The sequence below is a fragment of the Erythrolamprus reginae genome, chromosome 9, assembly GCF_031021105.1.
Source record: "Erythrolamprus reginae isolate rEryReg1 chromosome 9, rEryReg1.hap1, whole genome shotgun sequence".
NCBI lineage: Eukaryota > Metazoa > Chordata > Lepidosauria > Squamata > Dipsadidae > Erythrolamprus > Erythrolamprus reginae.
In genome coordinates, this window is record NC_091958.1 from 53,041,457 (window position 1) to 53,062,463 (window position 21,007).

General features: G+C 45.6%; 1 protein-coding gene across 4 annotated transcripts in view; it reads left to right on the forward strand.

The window, feature by feature from the left end:
* The window catches only part of FBXL18 (F-box and leucine rich repeat protein 18), a 28,474-nt gene that overhangs the window by 2,422 nt on the left and 5,045 nt on the right, over window positions 1-21,007 (forward strand). For 2 of the 4 annotated variants that reach the window (XM_070761276.1, XM_070761279.1), the window contains exons 3-4: window positions 805-2,360; window positions 4,703-4,921. In XM_070761276.1, the coding sequence (XP_070617377.1) occupies window positions 805-2,360; window positions 4,703-4,921 (1,775 nt within the window). Of the gene's footprint in view, window positions 1-779; window positions 2,361-4,702; window positions 4,922-21,007 lie in introns of all 4 variants that reach the window. The other 2 variants (XM_070761278.1, XM_070761277.1) reach the window with 2 other exon arrangements.

The following is a 21,007-nucleotide window of genomic DNA, read 5'->3' on the forward strand; positions in this document are numbered from 1 at the left end:
AAATATGTCTTTTAGGGTGGGGAAGGTGTGCCTTATACTTGGAAAAATACAGTACATAGAATAAACACACATCTTCGCTTTAAGAGGCCTGTTAACATCCCAGATGGCCTTTGAGTAGGGATGTTTAGGGTGTGTTTTCACCAGAATCAGCGGTTGTAACTTTCGCATCCCCTTCCATATTGCTTCTCCAGAACTTTCCCGTGATCATAAATTTTGGTGTTTCAGTCTTCAGTCCCTGAATAGACATTTTTTGTGTTGTCCTTAAGCTTTATCAATAAATCTAGGCCTGCCGTAAGTGGGAACCTTTCATCTCCCAAACTTTCTTAATGAACTCAATCTGTCTAGTCTGGAGGACAGAAGGGAAGGTGGGGGGGAGGACATGATCAAAACATTTAAATATCTAAAAGGGTTAAATAAGGTTCAGGAGAGGAGTGTTTTTAATAGGAAAGTGAACCCAAGAGCAAGGGGGCACAATCTGAGGTTAGTTGGGGGAAAGATCAGAAGCAACATGAGAAAATATTATTTTACTGAAAGAGTCGTAGATGCTTGGAACAAACTTCCAGCAGATGTGGTTGCTAAATCCACAGTGACTGAATTTAAACATGCCTGGGATAATAAACAGAGATCCATCCTAAGATAAAATACAGGATATAGTGTAAGGGCAGACTAGATGGACCATGAGGTCTTTTTCTGCCGTCAATCTTCTATTATTATTATTATTATTATTATTATTATTATTATTATTATTATTTAGATTTGTATGCCACCCCTCTCCGTAGACTATGTTTCTATGTTTCTACCCAGGTGGACAAAGACAAGGTGAAACAGCTGATGAAGGAGATCGGGAAAGAGATCCACGAGCTGGACATGACTGGCTGTTATTGGTTGCCGGGCTTGACCGTCGACCAGGTGACCCGCTGCAAGAATTTGGTGAAGCTGAACCTCTCCGGCTGCCACCTCACCTCCCTCCGCCTTTCGAAGATGCTCTCAGCCCTGCAGCACCTCCGCTCGCTGGCCATCGACGTGAACCCCGGCTTCGACGCCTCCCACCTGAGCAGCGAGTGCAAAGCCACCCTCAGCCGGGTGCTGGAACTGAAGCAGACCCTCTACACGCCTTCCTACGGGGTGGTCCCCTGCTGCACCAGCCTGGAGAAGCTGCTCTTGTACTTCGAGATCCTCGACCGATCCCGGGAGGGACTCATCATCTCCGGGCAGCTCATGGTAGGGGAGAGCAACGTGCCCCATTACCAGAACCTACGGGTTTTTTATGCCAGGTTGGCGCCAGGCCCGGTCAACCAGGAAGTGGTGAGGCTGTACTTAGCGGTGCTGAGCGACCGGACGCCGGAGAAACTTCACGCTTTCCTCATCTCCGCCCCGGGCGGTTTCGCTCAGAGCTGCGCCGTTAGAAACCTCCTGGATTCCATGGCCCGGAACGTGACGTTAGACGCCCTTCAGCTGCCGCGTTCCTGGATGAACGGCTCCAGCCTGTTGCAGCACTTGAGGTTCCGCAACCCTTTTTACTTCAGCTTCAGCCGCTGCAGTCTGTCCGGCGGGCAGCTGGTCCAGCGGGTGTTGAACAGCGGCAAAGACTTGGGCACTTTGGTGGGCTTGAACCTGAGCGGCTGCATCCACTGCCTCTCACCCGATTCCCTGCTGCGGAAAGCGGAGGACGACATCGACAGCGGGATCGCCGAGGCCCTGGTGGGCTCCTGCGGGAACCTGAAGCACCTCAACCTCTCCGCCGCCCACCACCACAGTCCCGGGGGCCTGGGGAAGCACCTTTGCCAGGTCCTGGCTCGCCTGAAAGGCCTCCTGTCCCTGGCGCTGCCGGTTTGCGCCGTGGCTGACGTCGCCGCCGCCTTGCTGACGGCCGACAAGCCTTCGGTGCAGCCGGTGGCTCATTCGGTCTCTCAAGGTTTCGGGAAGAAGATCCGGATCGGGGTGCAGGCGTACCCCAGGAACTGCTTGGAGCAGGGCCACGCCAGGCCACCTTCCTCCGTCTTCTGGACTCTTCTGGAGAACCTCCCGTTCCTGGAGAAGTTGGAGCTGATCGGGTCCAGTTTTTCCTCGGCCATGCCGCGGAACGAACCAGCCATCCGGAACTCTCTGCCCCCCTGCAGCCGGGCCCAGCACATCGGGGACGTTGAAGTGGCCGCCATTGGGCAGCTGGCCTTCCTGCAGAACCTCACCTTGGCGCAGCTGCCCAATATTCTCACGGGCTACGGGCTGGTCAACATCGGGGTGCAGTGCCAGCGGCTGCGGGCTCTCTCTTTGGCCAACCTGGGCCTGATGGGGAAAGTGATGTACGTGTCAGCTCTGGTGGAAATGCTGAAGCATTGCAGGTGCCTGCAGGATCTCAGGTGAGAGAAGCCCAGCAGGTTTCCCCCCCCCCCCTTTGCTTTTCCTGTCACCTGGGAATCCTTCTGGGTCATTTTTATTGGACCAGAGTACCTCCGGAACCGCCTGCTACCGCACGAATCCCAGCAACCGATAAGGTCCCACAGAGTTGGCCTTCTCCGGGTCCCGTCGACCAAACAATGTCATTTGGCGGGGCCCAGGGGAAGAGCCTTCTCTGTGGCGGCCCCGACTCTCTGGAACCAACTCCCCCCGGAGATTAGAACTGCCCCTACTCTCCCTGCCTTCCGTAAAGTTCTTAAAACCCGCCTTTGTCATCAGGCATGGGGGAACTGAAACTAACTAACTAACTAACTAACTAACTAACTAACTAACTAACTCAAGACCCATCTAAACCGCCAGGCACGGGGGAGTTGAGACACCTTTCCCCCAGGCTTTTTTATATTTATGTTTGGGTATGTATGTGTTTGCTTTTTTAAATATGATAGGGTTTTATGTGCTTTTTAATTTTAGATTTGTTTTCGCTGGAATATTGTTTTTATTATTGTTGTGAGCCATCCCGAGTCTTCGGAGAGGGGCGGCATACAAATCTAATAAATTGAATTGAATTGAATTTAATTTAATCACATTTATAGGCCGGCCTTCTTCAGTGGACTCTGGTGGGCGTACAGGATTAAAAAAAAAAGACATTATAAAAAACCCCACAATATTCATACCCCACAATGTTGTATTGGGAGCTCTGTGTTAGCAAAAACTTCAGAAGAGAAGGATTATGGGGTAGTGATTTCTGACAGTCTCAAAATGGGTGGACAATGCTGTCAGGTGGAAGGGAAAGCAAGTAGAATGCTTGGCTGCATAACTAGAGGTATAACAAGCAGGAAGAGGGAGATTGTGATCCCCTTCTATAGAGCGCTGGTGAGACCCCATTTGGAGGACTGTGTCCAGTTCTGGAGACCTCACCTACAAAAAGATATTGACAAAATTGAACGGGTCCAAAGACGGGCTACAAGAATGGTGGAAGGTCTTAAGCATAAAACGTATCAGGAAAGACTTAATGAACTCAACCTGTATAGTCTGGAGGACAGAAGGAAAAGGGGGGACATGATCGAAACATTTAAATATATTAAAGGGTTAAATAAGGTCCAGGAGGGAAGTGTTTTTAATAGGAAAGTGAACACAAGAACAAGGGGGCACAATCTGAGGTTAGTTGGGGGAAAGATCAAAGGCTACATGAGAAAATATGATTTTACTGAAAGAGGAGTAGATGCTTGGAGCAAACTTCCAGCAGACGTGGTTGGTAAAACCAAGATTGACGGCAGAAAAAGACCTCCTGGTCCATCTAGTCTGCCCTTATACTATTTCCTGTGTTCTATCTTAGGATGGATCTATGTTTATCCCAGGAATGTTTAAATTCAGTTCCTGTGGATTTTACCAACCACGTCTGCTGGAAGTTTGTTCCAAGCATCTACTACTCTTTCAGTAAAATCATATTTTCTCACGTTGCTTCTGATCCTTCCCCCAACTAACCTCAGATTGTGCCCTCTTGTTCTCGGGTTCACTTTCCTATTAAAAACACCTACATCCTGAACCTTATTTGGAGGAAGACTTAGGGGGAAAAAAATCCAATTTTAATCAGGACTCTTCAGAAGAAGATAGAGCAACATTGCCATCTAGTGGATCAAACAGCCAATTACAAGATGGGATTTTTCAGTCTTTAAAATAAATAAATACCACCACCACCCCCAATTTCCACATACAGTGATACCTCTACGTACGAACTTAATTCATTCCTTGACCAGGTTCTTAAGTAGAAAAGTTTGTGAGAAGAAGCAATTTTTCCCATAGGAATCAGTGTAAAAGCAAATAATGCGTGCGATTGGGAAAATCACAGGGAGGGTGAAGGCCCTGTTTCCTCCCAAGAGATTCCTAGAGAGGCCCCACGGAGGCTTCTCTCCGCGTTTTCTGGCCCTGTTTCCTGTCGAGATTCCTAGAGAAGCCCCACAGAGGCTTCTCCCTGCCTTTTCTGGCCCTGTTTCCTCCCAGGAGAGAGGCCCCACAGAGGCTTCTCCCTGCGTTTTCTGGCCCTCTTTCCTCCCAGGAGATTCCTAGAGAGGCCCCAGGGAGGCTTCTCCCTGCCTTTTCGCTTACAGTTTCAGAGACTCAGGTTTGTAAATGGAAAATGGTTCTTGTGAAGAGGCAAAAAAATCTTGAACACCCGTTTCTTATCTAGAAAAGTTCGTAAGTAGAGGCGTTTATAGGTAGAGGTACCACTGTATCTGTACTTATTTCTCTGAAAATCTGGTCCAGCTCTTTGTCCAACCTTCTTCTTCCTCCTCCTCCCTGCCAGGCTCGAGCAGCCCTACTTCCACGCCAACGCCCAGTTCTTCCACGCCCTCAGCTGCTGCCCCTCCCTGCAGCGCCTCTGCATCATCTCCCGGAGCGGGACGCTGCAGTCAGACGCGGTGATGTCGTTCATGGCTGCCTGCCGCGAGGTGATCATGTGCCACATGTTCACGGGGGAGTCGCTCACCCTTTGCAAAAGCCTGCAGCAGACCCTGATACGGAGGTGAGTGCCAGAAACCGCACCCGGTTCTCCTTTCGGCTCATCCCCGTTGCGCCGTTAATCTGGAGAGGGCATTTTTTGGGAAGGGCAAACATGACCGTTCGGCTACTTTCTGAACAGGTCCTTCTTCGTTGCTTGAACTCCGGGGTGTCAAACTCAAAGCCTGCAGGGCCGTCCTGAGAAATATAAGGGGTCGTCCCACGTCACTTCGGGCCAGTGTACCCAATGCAAAGAGGAAGCATGCCAGCAAGCCCCGCCCACCCAGTCAGTCCCGCCCAGTGAGTGGTGTCAATCTGGACACGCCCACTCTGTCGGCCATGCCAAGTAAATGGTGTGGACACACCCACCCTGTCAGCCATGTCCAATGAGTAGTATCAGTGAGTGACATCAAGCTGGCCACGCCCACCCAATTTGCTCCGCCCAGTAAGTGGTTTCAAGCTGGCCACACCTACTTTGTCGGCAATGCCAAGTGAGTGGTTTCAAGCTGGCCACACCCATTTAATCGGCCATGCCCAGTGAGTGGCATTAGGGGTAGTGATTTCTGACAGTCTCAAAATGGGTGAGCAGTGTGGTCGGGCGGTAGGAAAAGCAAGTAGGATGCTTGGCTGCATAGCTAGAGGTATAACAAGCAGGAAGAGGGAGATTGTGATCCCCTTACATAGAGCGCTGGTGAGACCCCATTTGGAATAATACTGTGTTCAGTTCTGGAGACCTCACCTACAAAAAGATATTGACAAAATTGAAGCGGTCCAAAGACGAGCTACAAGAATGGTGGAAGGTCTTAAGCATAAAACGTATCAGGAAAGACTTAATGAACTCCATCTGTATAGTCTGGAGGACAGAAGGGAAAGTGGAGACATGATTGAAACATTTAAATATGTTAAAGGGTTAAATAAGGTCCAGGAGGGAAGTGTTTTTAATAGGAAAGGGAACACAAGAACAAGGGGACACAATCTGAAGTTAGTTGGGGGAAAGATCAAAAGCAACATGAGAAAATATTATTTCACTGAAAGAGTAGTAGATCCTTGGAACAAACTTCCAGCAGACGTGGTTGGTAAATCCACAGGAACTGAATTTAAACATGCCTGGGATAAACATAGATCCATTGTAAGATAAAATAGGATAAGGGCAGACTAGATGGACCATGAGGTCTTTTTCTGCTGTCAGTCTTCTATGTTTCTATGTTTCTAACCAGGGGATAAAATAATGTGGTGAAGCTGACCTTACTAAGGATGCTAGTCGGATGAATACGTGGTCGGCAAATGCCCCCCCCCCCCGCCCCTATTTTCCTCTTCAAAAACTGAGGTGCGTCTTATACTCCGAAAAATACGGTGCCTGTTACGTCTGAACCTTTATCAATGCCCAAAGCCTTGACGCAGCTGCGGAAGCCAAACACCTTTAGATATTACGAGGGAGAAAGTAGATGTCCATTAAGGACGGCAACTCCTGATTCATTGAGGAGTCAGAGCTAACCAAGATGCTATTAATTTTTAATCTCACATAATAGCACAAAGGACCACGGCAAAGAATCAGATGCAAAGAATAATGTTCACAGCTTGCACGGATTGTTATTGTTTTTTAAGGGATCAGAGTTAGGAACGTGGAAGAGAACTGCTGAAGAGCTGGTGGCTACGGAGAGCATTGGCAAAACACTTGAAGGAGATTCCAGTTTAGCCCGGCAGCAGGAATTTTGATTAGTCCGGAGAATTCGGTACAGGAAATTTTGACTAGTTCGGAGAACTGGTAGTAGAAATTTTGAGTAGCTCAGAGAACAGGTATTGAGTAATTCGGAGAACCGGTTGTGGAAATTTTGAATAGTTCGGAGAACTGGTAGTAGAAATTTTGAGTAGCTCAGAGAACAGGTAGCGGGAATATTGAGTAGTCTGTAGAACCGGTTATGGAAATTTTGAGTAGTTCACAGAACTGGTAGTGGAAATTTTGAGTAGCTCAGACAACAGATATTGAGTAATTCGGAGAACTGGTTATGGAAATTTTGAATAGTTCGGAGAACTGGTAGTAGAAATTTTGAGTAGCTCAGAGAACAGGTATTGAGTAATTCGGAGAACCGGTTGTGGAAATTTTGAATAGTTCAGAGAACCGGTAAACTTGGGACTTGGGTCAACTTGCAACATATAAAAAACAGTAGATTGCAATAAAACTAAATCCAATTAAATTAAAAATTACATAACTGTCTACAGATAAAATCCCTAGTTATATGAAAAATCAATTTCACCCATTTATACAGCAACCATACAATCATTCGTTGGTCAGGGGCTAAGGCCTAATTGGTGACATAAATGGGTCTTAAAACTCTTATGGAAGGCGACGAGGGTGGGGGCAGTTCGAATCTCCAGGGGGAGCTGATTCCAGAGGGCCGGGCCCCCCACAGAGAAGGTTCTGCCAAGCGACATTGTCTACTTGACGGGACCTGGAGAAGGCCGACTCTGTGGGACCTAATTGGTTGCTGGGATTCATGCGGAAGGAGGCGCTCCCGCAAGTAATCTGGTCCGATGCCATGTAGGGCTTTTTAGGTCATAACCAACACTTAGAGCCCCTTTGTCCTTCGTGACGATGTCCGTTTAAGCCTAATAATAACTTTTTTGAGGTGGGCCGGCCTGATTGTGACAGCTCCACATTCCTCACCCATCCTCCTGTATTTTCTAAGCTTATTCTGGTTGTCATCACTACACCGGAGAGTAGAATTCAATAGACCGTACTTGTCTCTAAGCGTATATATAGAGGAGCTTTTTAGAGCAAAAAAAAATAAAAAATAAAATAAAATTGCATGCGGCTAAGTGCTTTAAATGGGGTGGCAGATGACAGCTGGAACAATACGGGAGATATTACATGTGGTGCTCCTGCCAGAAATAACATTCACGGCGGCTTATCCTGTGTCTTAAAACAGCCACCCGGACCATTTTTTTTGCTCCCCTGACGCCTGATTCAAAAAGCACAAAGGGGGCAGAATGTGGTCTTTCCACTTTCTCAGCCAGGAGAGTGAAGGGGGCTGGAGTTAATGAAAACCTCCACGGGAGGGGAGCCTTCCTGTGGGTCTTTTGTGCGGCTGTTAATTTAGGTGGCGTAAAGAAGGGAGATTAGGAAAGAGGCTGTCAAAAGAGACGGCTAATCCTCACGACTATATATTCAGCATCGGCAGCCGGGCCCAAGAGAAACTGTCTTTCGCTAGCCCCTGGTTCATCTCCATAGCTGTGCTTGATGTGACCTGCCAGTGGACCTCAGGCATTCCCGCGAGGGTCTTTCCCAGCCTTACAGGTCATTGTGGCCTCTTGGACTGATTGCCGGTGTCAAGGTTTCAGGTAATAATAATAATAATAATAATAATAATAATAATAATAATAATAATAATAATATAAAAAATGTCTCAGCAGACATTTGAAAACCATCGAAACTGACAAAATTTCCATCTGTCAATTGCAAAAGGCCACTTCACTGGGATCCGCACACATAATTCGCCGCTACATCACGCAGTCCTAGGTGCTTGGGAAGCGCCCGACTGGTGATGAAATACGAAATCCAGCATAGTGATCTCGTTTGCTGTGTTGTATTGACATAATAATAATAATAATAATAATAATAATAATAATAATAATAATAATAAATAATAATAATAATAATAATAACAACAACAACACTACTACTACTACTACTAATAATATAATAATAATAATAATAATAATAATAATAATAATAATAATAATTTATTAGATTTGTATGCTGCCCCTCTCCGAAGACTCCGGGCGGCTCACAACAATAATAAAACAATGTGACAATGTCAACAAATCTAATATTAAAAAAGCATCTAAAAACCCCTCATTTAAAAACCATGCAACACGCGCATTCCATACATAAAACTATAAAAGCCTGGGGGAGATGTCTCAGTGGACATTTGAAAACCCTCGGAATTGACAAAATCTCCATCGGTCAATTGCAAAAGGCCGCTTTACTGGGATCCGCACACATAATTCGCCGCTACATCACGCAGTCCTAGGTGCTTGGGAAGCGCCCGACTGGTGATGAAAGACGAAATCCAGCACAGTGATCTTGTTTGCTGTGATGTATTGACATCATAATAATAATAATAATAATAATAATAATAATAATAATAATAATAATAATAATAATATATTAGATTTGTATGCCGCCCCTCTCCGAAGACTCGGGGTGGCTCACAACAAACAATAAAACAATATTACAATGAAATTACACTAATGCTAACTCCTAAGATCTGCAGGTCAGCGGTTCAAATCTCATCACCGGCTCAAGGTTGACTCAGCCTTCCATCCTTCCAAGGTGGGTAAAATGAGGACCCGGATTGTGGGGGCAATAGGCTGGCTCTGTTAAGCAGTGCTGTTGCTAACAGGTAAATCCACAGTCACTGGATTTAAACCTGCCTGGGATAAACATAGATCCATCCTAAGATAAAATACAGGATAAGGGCAGACTAGATGGACCAGGAGGTCTTTTTCTGCCGTCAATCTATGTTTCTATCCAACTTCAGAGGCTTAGCAACTGACATGTACTTATGCCAGTTGCAGTCTCCCAGGGTCACATGATCCTCTTTTGCCACCTTTGGATGAGCAAAGTCGGGGGGGGGGGCGGACGACCCAATTCACTTAACAACCCTGTTGCTAACTTAACAACGGCCGCGATTTGCTTAAACAGGGATTACATCAAGGATCTCCAATCTTGGCAACTTTAAGATTTAAAGACTTCAACTCCCAGAAAACTGTAGCCAGCTATATTGGCTGCATGACACCGTCACAATTCAAAGTGTTGGTTATGACTTATAAAGCCCTTCATGGCACCGGACCAGATTATCTCAGGGACCGCCTTCTGATGCACGAATCCCAGCGACCAGTTAGGTCCCACAGAGTGGATCTTCTTCGGGTCCCGTCAACTAAAGAATGTCGCTTGGCGGGACCCAGGGGAAGAGCCTTCTCTGTGGCGGCCCCGGCCCTCGGGAACCAACTCCCCCCAAAGATTAGAATTGCCCCCACCCTCCTTGCCTTTCGTAAGCTGGTTAAAACCCACCTCTGCCGTCAGGCAGGGGGGAATTGAGATCCTCTTTCTCTCTAGGCCTTTACAATTCTATGCATGGTATGTACAGTGATCCCCCGAGTTTCGCGATCCCGATCATTGCGAAAGGCTATATCGCGATTTTTCCACCCGATGATGTCACTCCCTTCCTTTCTCATCTTTCTTTCTCTCTCTCTTTCTCTATCTTGCTTCTTCCTCTCTCACACTCTCTTCCTCCCTCTCTCATCTCTTTCTTTCCTTCTCTCTCTTTCTCTATCTCTCCCCCTCTTGCTCTCGAGCGGCAAGCGAGCAGCCGGGCGGGCGGGCGAACGGGCAAGCGGCAAGCGAGCGGCCGGGCAAGCGGGTGCCGGGCAAGCGGCAAGCGAGCAGGCGGGCGGGTGAACGGGCAAGCGGCAAGCGAGCGGCCGGGCGAGTGGGTGACGGGCAAGCGGCAAGCGATCTTGGGGTTTCCCCTTTGCCTGGGCGGCGGGAAGACCCAGGGAAGGTTCCTTCGGCCGCCCAACAGTTGATCTGCTCCGCAGCGCGGCAGCAGTGAGGAGCCGAAGATGGGGTTTCCCCGTTGCCTGGGCAACGGGGAAACCCCATCTTCAGCTCCTCGCTGCCGCCGCGCTGCGGAGCAGATCAGCTGTTGGGCGGCCGAAGGAACCTTCCCCGGTCTTCCCCGCCGCCCACACGCAAACTCCACCATCTGCGCATGTGCGGCCATGGAAAAAGGGGCGCGCATGCGCAGATGGTGTTTTTACTTCCGCACCACTACATCCCGAAATATTGATTATTGCGAGGGGTCTTGGAATGGAACCCTCGCGATAATCGGAGGATCACTGTATATATGTATGACTGGTTTTTTATATTAATGGGCTTTTAATTATTTCTAACATCAGACTACTATTGTACACTGCTTTATTGTTGCTGTTAGCTGCCCCGAGTCTCCGGAGAGGGGCGGCATACAAATCCAATAAATAAATAAATAAATACAGTGTTCCCTCGATTTCCGCGGGGGATGTGTTCCAAGACTGCCCGCGAAAGTCGAATTTCCGTGAAGTAGAGATACGGAAGTAAATACACCATTTTTGGCTATGGACAGTATCACAAGCCTTCCCTTAAGACCTTAAACCCCTAAATTACCATTTCCCATTCCCTTAGCAACCATTTACTCACCATTATTACTGGTACTCACCATTGAACAAGACACTTAGTGATCCTGATATTTATAAACATAATTATTTATTAACAATAATTATTTTTTTTGTTACTTATTTGCAAAAAATTATTAGTTTGGCGATGACGTATGATGTCGTCGGGCGGGAAAAACCGTGGTATAGAAAAAAAACCACGAAGTATTTTTTAATTAATATTTTTTGAAAAAGCGTGGCATAGGCTATTCGCGAAGTTCGAACCCGCGAAAATCGAGGGAACACTGTAATATCTTTTCAGGGAGGAAAGGAGAGTTTCCTTAGCTTATCTAAGAAAGAATCTTGTGTGGCATCATGTACGAAGCAAGTCGAGGTTTCCAGCCCGCCGCTAAGGTTTTAACTTGCTTCCCCCCTTTCTGATTCGAAAGTAAGGCTTTCGCAAATCCCTACATGTGGCATCTCCAGGCAGGTGAGGACTCCTGTCCCATCCTGTTTCTAGGCCACACCTGTAGCTCCATCCCCAGGTCATCTTCCTTTTCATGAGAAAAGAAGTCTGTGTTGAGTTTCCCATTAGGTGGAGCTGTGGCTGTTCCTTAAAACAGTGATTTTCAACCTTTTTTGAGCTGCGGCACATTTTTTACATTTACAAAATCCTGGGGCACACCACCAACCAAAATGACACTCTAAGACAGTACATATTATACATTTTGCCCCCCCCCCCTGTGTGTGTGTGTGTGTGTATACACATTCTTGAACCATTTCCAAAAACAGGTGAGGACTGGGGTTTTTTTCTCTCTTATTCTTTGGGTGTTTTTTATCATATGCTTTAAATCAAGAGTCACTTCTCTCTTTTGTTTCTCTCTTTTTCCTCTCATTCTCTGCCTCAATTATTTTCTCATTTCTCTTTTTTCTCCCCTTTTTCCCCACATTTCTATCTCCCTCTCCTTCTCTCTATTTCTTTCTTTCTTTCTCTCTCCCTCTTTCTCTTGCTTTCTTTCTCTCTTGCTTTCTTTCTCTCTTCCTCTCTCCCCCGCTCTCTCTTGCTTTCTCTCTCGTTTTCTTTCTTTATATCTCTATCTCTCTCTCTCTTTCTTTCTTTCACTTTTTTGTTTCTTTTTCTCACTCTTTCTCTCTCTCTTGCTTTCTTTCTCTCTTGCTTTCTTTCTCTCTTTCTCCCCCGTTCTCTCTTGCTTTATCTCTCTCTGTCTCTCTTTTTCTTTCTTTCTCTTTTTTGTTTCTTTTTCTCACTCTTTCTCTCTCTCTTGCTTTCTTTCTCTCTCTCTTTCTCTCTCCCCTCTTGCGGCACACCTGACCATGTTCCACGGCACACTAGTGTGCTGCAGCACACTGGTTGAAAAACACTGCCTTAAAACATCCGCACCATGTTGTCTGTACGAATCATCCTCCCTCCCTTCCCATTCTGCAGGAAAAGTTGTTATCACCTTGGGTCCTCTCCCTCTCCCCCCTCCCCACCTTGCAGAAGAATTTCCACAGTGGAGCTACTACCCCTGGGTGCCCAGGCTTAAGAAAAATCAGCTTTCTACTCATTACAGAAGGAGCTAGGGGAAACGAGGCAATGTTAAAAGAAATGTTTAGCTCTCTTTGGACTCTTGTGGTGCATTTCTCCTCCCTACCCTTGTAAATAAATAAATTTTTTATCAAGCATCAGTGTTTCCATTGCTTCTCAAAATCCTCTATTCATTCTCTTATACACCAACCCTTGGAAAGACTAGCATCTCATATCTGTCTGTCTGCCTGCCTACCTATCTATATCTATAAATCCAAATAATAAAATAAAACAATAAAATATCTATCTATCTATCTATCTATCTATCTATCTATCTATCTATCTATCTATCTTATCTATCTATCTATCTATCATCTATCTATCATCTATCTATCTATCTATCTATCTATCTATCTATCTATCTATCTATCTATCTATTCTGCCAGCGTGTTTCAACCGCCCGTAATTACAGGGTAATTAGTCCAGGAAGACACACACCACACGATAAAAGGAAAGCCCAAAAGTTTTTATAAACAGAAAAACAGATACAGCTCCCTTTAAAAATGTCAAAGGGATTTTCTGGTACACACAAGGCACAAGTTAAATACAATCCAATTGCTCACCCAATAACTGGGAAATTGAGTCCAATTCTAAAATCCAGAGAGTCCACACACAATCTTGAACAGCACAAAAACCATAATCTTGACGAAACAATGAATCAGATAAACTGCCATGAGGCTAAACCAGCACGCTGTTCTTTTTATCTGTAGCACTAATTACAGCAGCCCCACTCAACCACAGGTGGCCTCATTTTCTCTTGTAATAATCCTTCAGTTGTTGTCTCCTTTGCGTCACTCTACGCATGCGTGGATGTGTCATTAATTCTTGTTCAGAATCCAAGGATGACACAGATGACTGATCTCCTCCTGGGCTGCCTGCCAAACTCCCCTCTTCCCTGTCACTCACGCTTCCTTGGTCAGAGGAGGCTTCGTCGGCAGATTCCATCGGGAGCAAAACAGGCCTGCGACGTGTGGATGTTTTCCCCACATCCACCTGCACATTCCTTGGGGCAGGAGCTGGGGCAGAGCTAAGCACAACACTATCTATCTATCTATCTATCTATCTATCTATCTATCTATCTATCTATCTATCTATCTATCTATCTATCTATCTATCTATCTGTTTTCTCTCCCCTCCCTCTCTCTCATGTTGAAGGGGCCTTAAAGCAGTGTTTCCCAACCTTTGCAACTTGAAGATATTTGGACTTCAACTCCCAGAATTCCCCAGCCAGCATTCGCTGGCTGGGGAATTCTGGGAGTTGAAGTCCAGATATCTTCAAGTTCTCAAGGTTGGGAAACACTGCCTTAGAGGTCTTCTAATGCAGCCCCCTGCTGAAGTGGCTGTTCAGTCTCTTCTTGAAGCCCATTAGTTTTAAAAACTATAGTTGGTCTTTTCTACTGTTTTATTTTTCCCCAATTGATATGTATCAGAGGAATTTTTCCTTATCTGGTTATTCCCCCCGCCCCTCCAAACACATTCGTGCCCAGAGTAGCCATCCCACCCCTGAAATATTCATCTTCCTTCTTCCCCTACCGCACCCCCCACCCACTCCCTTTAATTGTCGTTTAGTCAAGCTTAAATATTTAATTCTGTTCTTCCCTCTCCTCAACCCCCACCCCCCCTTTTCTACTTAGAGTCGGTCCCTCCAGCTCATTAATCACCATCGATGCCTCTTCTCCGAAACGGCCTCCTTCTGGTTTGACAATCTCTTTCCAGCCAGCGAGACTCACTCGAGTAACACACTTGGGTTTTTAAATCCTTGGGGTGGGGTGGGGGGGATTTCAGCCTCAAATCCTAGGTCACAGGCAGGACTCCCACCTCTGGGGACAAGCTAAGGTATCAATGACCGAACCTGCTTGGCTCCAGAACCGAAGTGAAATTGGGAATAGGAGCAGGGTTATTTTTAGGTTTTTATTAATAGGATCGGTTTTTTTTTTAAAAAAAAATCCTTGTCGGTTTGGTGACAAATGCATGTGAGACGAGACCTCTTCTTTATGAATTGTTGTTGAAAAAGGAAGCTAATTGTCTGGACTGGGTGTCTTTTTTGTACCCCAAAAACCCAAGGTCTCTTCCAACTCATTTGTTCTATTCCTAGTCCTCTTCCTGTTCCATTTTCTGTTCTGTTCTATTCCATTCTATTCTACTCTAGTCTTCACTCTATTATTCTACTCTATAAAGACCTATAAAGCCCTTCATGGCACCGGACCAGAATACCTTCGGGACCGCCTTCTGCCGCACGAATCCCAGCAACCGGTTAGGTCCCACAGAGTCGGCCTTCTTCGGGTCCCGTCGACTAAACAATGTCGTCTGGCGGGACCCAGGGGAAGAGCCTTCTCTGTGGTGGCTCCGACCCTCTGGAACCAGCTCCCCCCATGAGATTAGGATTGCCCCCACCCTCCTTGCCTTTCGTAAACTCCTTAAAACTCACCTCTGTCGTCAGGCATGGGGGAACTGAAACATCTCCCCCTTGCCCATGTTGTTTTGGTGTTTGATTGATTGTGTGCTTGTTTTTATATATATATTGGGGTTGTTTTATGAATTTCTTAACTTAAATTTGTAATTGGATTGGTGGGTATTGGATGTGTCACTATGTACTGTTTTTACCATTGTTGTGAGCCGCCCCGAGTCTGCGGAGAGGGGCGGCATATAAATCCAATAAATCTAATCTAATCTAATCTACTCTACTCTACTCTATACTCTTCATTCTATTATTCTACTCTATTCTAGTACAGTATACTCTACTATACCCTACCCATCTCTACTCTATTCTTTATTCCATTATTCTATTCCATTCCTCTCCTCTCTACTCCGTTCTATTCGGTTCTACTACATTCTATATAAACCATTAAAAAAAAAATCACTGGACAGCAAGAACTAGATGTTTTGCAGGCCTTTAAGAAGAGAGGGGGTGGGTGACTTTTAATGGGTCCCTGGGAGGCGGGAAGACCAGTTTCCTCAGCAGCCTTTACCATCAGCTGCTTGGTCCCAAAGGTGTTGTTTTCCAAAAGAGGACTGGACCTTCTTGGAGGGTTTTTCCCCCCTTCCCCTTTTCCCCCTTTCGCTTCTCATCCAAGAAGCTGTCTGAGAATCTCCATTGTTCTTTTTTTTGACTCTGTGTGTGTCTGTGTGTGTGTGTGTAATAGAGTAGAATTTAGAATGGAATGGAATGGAATAGAATAGAATAGAATTCTTTATTGGCCAAGTGTGATTGGACACACAAGAAATTTGTCTTTGGTGCAGATGCTCTCAGTGTACATAAAAATCTGAAGTTAGTTGGGGGAAAGATCAAAGGCAACATGAGAAAATATTATTTTACTGAAAGAGTAGTAGATCCTTGGAACAAACTTCCAGCAGACGTGGTTGGGAAATCCACAGTAACTGAATTTAAACATGCCTGGGATAAACATATATCCATCCTAAGATAAAATACAGGAAATAGTAAAAGGGCAGACTAGATGGACCATGAGGTCTTTTTCTGCCATCAGTCTTCTATGTTTCTATGTTTCTAAAATGCATTTGTCAAGAATCAGAGTAGAATAGAATAGAATAGAATAGAATAGAATAGAATTCTTTATTGGCCAAGTGTGATTGGACACACAAGGGATTTGTCTTTGGTGCAGATGCTCTCAGTGTACACAAAAGAAAAGAGACATTTGTCAAGAATCATGAGGTACAACACTTAATGATCGTTCAGGTGCATACAAGCAATAAAATAACATCCGGGACCCTTAGCATTCTTCCCAAGCCCAAAGAGTAGAGGACCTTCTGCCAGTGGCCGTAGTTAGCTAGATGAATGAAGTAAATGTTAGAACTGAGCAGATTCTGAATTTGCAGAAACCTGCAACGTCCACAGGTGCCGTAAGGAATTTTTACTCAGGGCTACAGGTAAAGGCTGCAAATTTTGCAAATTTTACTCTTCTTCAGCCCTCCTCCTCCTCCTGTTTCCCATTCTTCTCTTTCTTCTTTCTTTTATTTTTACTTCCCCTTTTCTCTCCTCCTGTTTCCTATTCCTTCTCTTTTCCTCTCTTTCTATTTTGCCTTCTCCTCCTTTTAGCTCCTTTCCTCTTTTCTACCCCTCCTTCTCTTTCTTCTATTTTGCCTCCTTCTCCTCCTTTCTTTTCTCCTTTCTTTTCCTCCCCTTTCCTATTCCTCCTCCTCCTCCTCTCTTCTTCCTTCTATTTTGCCTCCTTCTCCTTTTTTCCTCTCTTCTTTCCTTTCCCCCCTTTCCTATTCCTCCTCCTCCTCTCTCCTTCCTTCTATTTTGCCTCCTTCTCCTTTTTTCCTCTCTTCCCTCCCTTTCCTATTCCTCCTCCTCCTCTCTCCTTCCTTCTATTTTGCCCCCTTCTCCTTTTTTCTTCTCTTCTTTCCTTTCACCCCCTTTCTTATTCCTCCTCCTCCTCTCTCCTTCCTTCTATTTTGCCTCCTCTGGTCTCCTTTCCTTTCCTACTCCTTCTTATTCCTCCTCCTCCTCCTTTTCTCCTCCTCTGCCCCTCCTGCTGACCTTGAAAAGGCTCTGCCACTCTCCAGCGATGGCTGGTGACGAGCCCGTTGTTGGTACATGGGCTGCCAAGCCCTCTTTGCTTGCCTAAGCACGTTTGCTGGGCCGGCTCCCCACCTCCAATTGCTGGCGGAGGGCTTAATGCAGTGAATCATTTAAGATCTCGTTCCAGCGTTCATTGTCTGTTTGGCTTCCTGCTCGCTTGGAACCCTCGAATCCTCCGCCTGTCAGCTGGAATGAATAATAAATGGCCAGGCTGCTTTCTTGGTGTGCTGCGTTCCTGGAGGGTGGAGGAAGCACTTGTTGGCTTTGGATTCTGCTCTGGGGAGAGGAGGGGGGAGGGAGAGAGGGGGAGAAAGTGAGGGAGGACAGAAACAGGAGGAGAGGAGAGGGAGAGAGATTGAGAGAGAAAGAAGGTTAGAGAAAGAGAGGAAGGGAGAGAAAGAGGGAGGGAGGGAGAGACAGAGAGAGAGAAAGAAAGAGAGGGAGGGAGGTTAAGAGAGAAAGTGAGAAAGTGAGGGAGGACAAGGAGGAGAGGAGAGAGGGAGAGAGATTGAGAGAGAAAGAAGGTTAGAGAAAGGGAGGGAGAAAGGGAAGGAGAGAAAGACGGAGGGAGAGAAAGAGAGAGGGAGGGAGGGAGGGAGATTAAGAGAGGGAGGGGGAGAAAGGGAGGGAGAAAAAGGAAGAGAGAGGAGAAAGGCAGAGAAAAGGGAAGAGAGATGAGAGAGAAAGAGGGAAGGAGAGAGATATAAAAATCTTATATCGATCTATCCATCCATCCATCTTATATCTATCCATCCATCCATCTTCTCTCTCACTCTCCTTCCTTCCTTTCTCCTTCCTTCCTTCCTTTCTCCTTCCTTCCTTCCTTCCTTTCTCCTTCCTTCCTTCCTTCCTTTCTCCTTCCTTCCTTCCTTCCTTCCTCCTTCCTTCCTTTCTCCTCTCTTCCCAAATGTTTTCTCCCCATCGAAAGCCTAGTTGTCACGCTTTGTTTGTGCCAACATGTACCACTTGATGCACGGATGGGTGGCAAGAGGAAGAGGTGGGGGGGGGGGCAGAACAAGAGGCTTAAACCATTAACGTGTTTCCCATGTCTAAATTAGGCTTAATTGGCCAATTATTGAAATAACTTCTTAATTTGCAGAGATGTTGTAGGGGAAAAGCAGCTTCTCAGGGCATTTTTTCCCCTGCCTGCCATAGGGATCCCTGAGCCTCCAGCCTCCGAGGGGCCGTCCTGCCTCTTCCCATCCTTGCCCTCTGGTGCCAACTCTTCCCCTTCAACTCCACGGGATGGTTGGCGCTTAGCCAGCTGCCATATATTCTGGGGCTTCAAAGCGCTCGGTATGAATTTACTGCAGGTCACGGCAGGGTAGCCAAGCCAAAGGGAAGAGAAATACTGATCTCTCTCTCTCTCTCTCTCTCTCTCTCTCTCTCTCTCTCTCTAATCTATCCATCACTATCTATCTCTATCATCTACCTACCTACCTACCTACCTACCTATCTACCTACCTACCTATTACTTGCTTACTGGCTCACTCACTCACTCATTTACTCACTCACTCACTCACTAATTCATTCATTTATTTCTTTTACTCACCCACCCACCCACTTATTAATTTACTTACTTATTTACTCGCTCGCTCGCTCGCTCACTCATTTATTTATTTATTTATTCATTCACTCACTCGCCCATCTGCTTATTTATTTATTTGCTTGCTTGCTTGCTTGCTTGCTTACTTACTTACTTACTTACTTACTTACTTACTTACTTACTTACTTATTTACTCACTCACTCATTTATTTATTTATTTATTCATTCACTCACTCGCCCATCTGCTTATTTATTTATTTGCTTGCTTGCTTGCTTGCTTGCTTGCTTGCTTGCTTGCTTACTTACTTACTTACTTACTTACTTATTTACTCACTCACTCATTTATTTATTTATTTATTCATTCACTCACTCGCCCATCTGCTTATTTATTTATTTGCTTGCTTGCTTGCTTGCTTGCTTGCTTGCTTGCTTGCTTGCTTGCTTGCTTGCTTGCTTACTTACTTATTTACTCACTCACTCATTTATTTATTTATTTATTTACTTACTCACTCACTCATTTATTTATTTATTTACCCACTCACTTATTTATTTATTTACTCACTCACTAATCCACCTGCTTGCTTGCTTATTTATTTATTTACTCACTCACTCATTTATTTATTTATTTACCCACTCACTTATTTATTTATTTACTCACTCACTAATCCACCTGCTTGCTTGCTTATTTATTTATTTACTCACTCACTCATTTATTTATTTACTTACTTGCTCATTTATATATTTACTCACTCACTCACTCACTTATTTATTTATTTATTTACTCACTCTATTTATTTATTTATTTAATTGATCAATCAATTAATTTGATTGATTTCTATGCTGCCCTTTTCCTCACACTCAGGGCGGCTCACCATAGAAATAGGTACATACAAAGCATGTAGAATTCTAAGTCCGAAAACATTCTAAAACCCTAATTTCTAAAATCAGTTGCTCACACTCACTCATTCAAACCAACAAACATATAGCTCATTCTTCAACTGGGGCTAGATGTTAAATGGCCTCAGGCCTGTCGGCAGGGAAGTGTCTTTAGAGCTTTGCGGAAGGCAGGGAGGGTGGGGGCAGTACGGATCTCCGGGGGGGGGGGGAGCTGATTCCAAAGGGCCGGGGCCACCACAGAGAAGGCTCTTCCCCTAGGTCCCGCCAGGTGACCTTGTCTAGCTGATGGAACCCGGAGAAGGCCAAATCTCTGGGACCTGACCGGCCACTGGGATACATGAGACAGAAGACGGTCCCATAAGTAGTCTGGTCCCAATGCCATGTAGGGCTTTACAGGTCTTCTTCCAGGTGGCATCTTCCTGGCATCAGGACTTGGCATCTGCATCCCAATTCCCACTTCCCTGTTGTTGTTTTTTCCTTGAGAAGTTCAGCGGCTGAAGCAACAAGCCAGCAATGACCACAGAGGTGGAATTTGCATGTTTGAGCAATCAGCTCCTGGACGTTCATCCCTTAAGATTGGCAGGGATTCATATGTATTTTATTTTATTTCAATTTCATTGATTAAGCAGTTGGAAAGAAGGCATCACTGGAACGAGGTTGTTGGGGTTGTTTTTTTTTGCTTTGGCGCTGTTTAACCTGATGAGATAAACCGGGCAATTGTTTCCGTGCACTTTTTGCTGATTTATGGAAATAGATTCCAACAGCTACCTTTAATTTCAATTAATGTGGAGCTGGGAGTAAAGCTGGGCCAGTTCTCTCCCCCCCCCCCCCCCAACCTTTTCTCAAAAGCTGCAGCTGGTTGGTATGAAAACAATACAAGCCTGCAATTCCCAGCAGCTTCCAAATGCAGTCGGGACAGTAATTCCCAGACTTCCCCAGGTTGCATGGCCATTGCTGAAAGGATGGGAGTTGGTCCACACAGCTGGAAGTTAAGCAGGAGATGGGAGTTCTAGTCCCGTCTTAGGCCCGAAAGCCATCTGGGTGACTTTGGGCCAAACACTAGGAGAACTGTGAGTTCTAGTGTTGTCTTAGACATGAAAGTTGTCTGAGTGACTTTGGACCAATCACTAGGAGACTGAAAGTTCTAGTCCCGCCTTAGGCACGATAGCCATCTGGATGACTTTGGCCCAATTGCCAGGACACTCAGAGTTCTAGTTCCATCTTAGGCACAAAAGCAGTCTGGGTGACTTTGGACCAATCACTAGGAGACTGAAAGTTCTAGTCCTGCCTTAGGCATTAAAGCTATCTGAGTGACTGGATTAATCGCTGGGAGCAATGCGAGTTC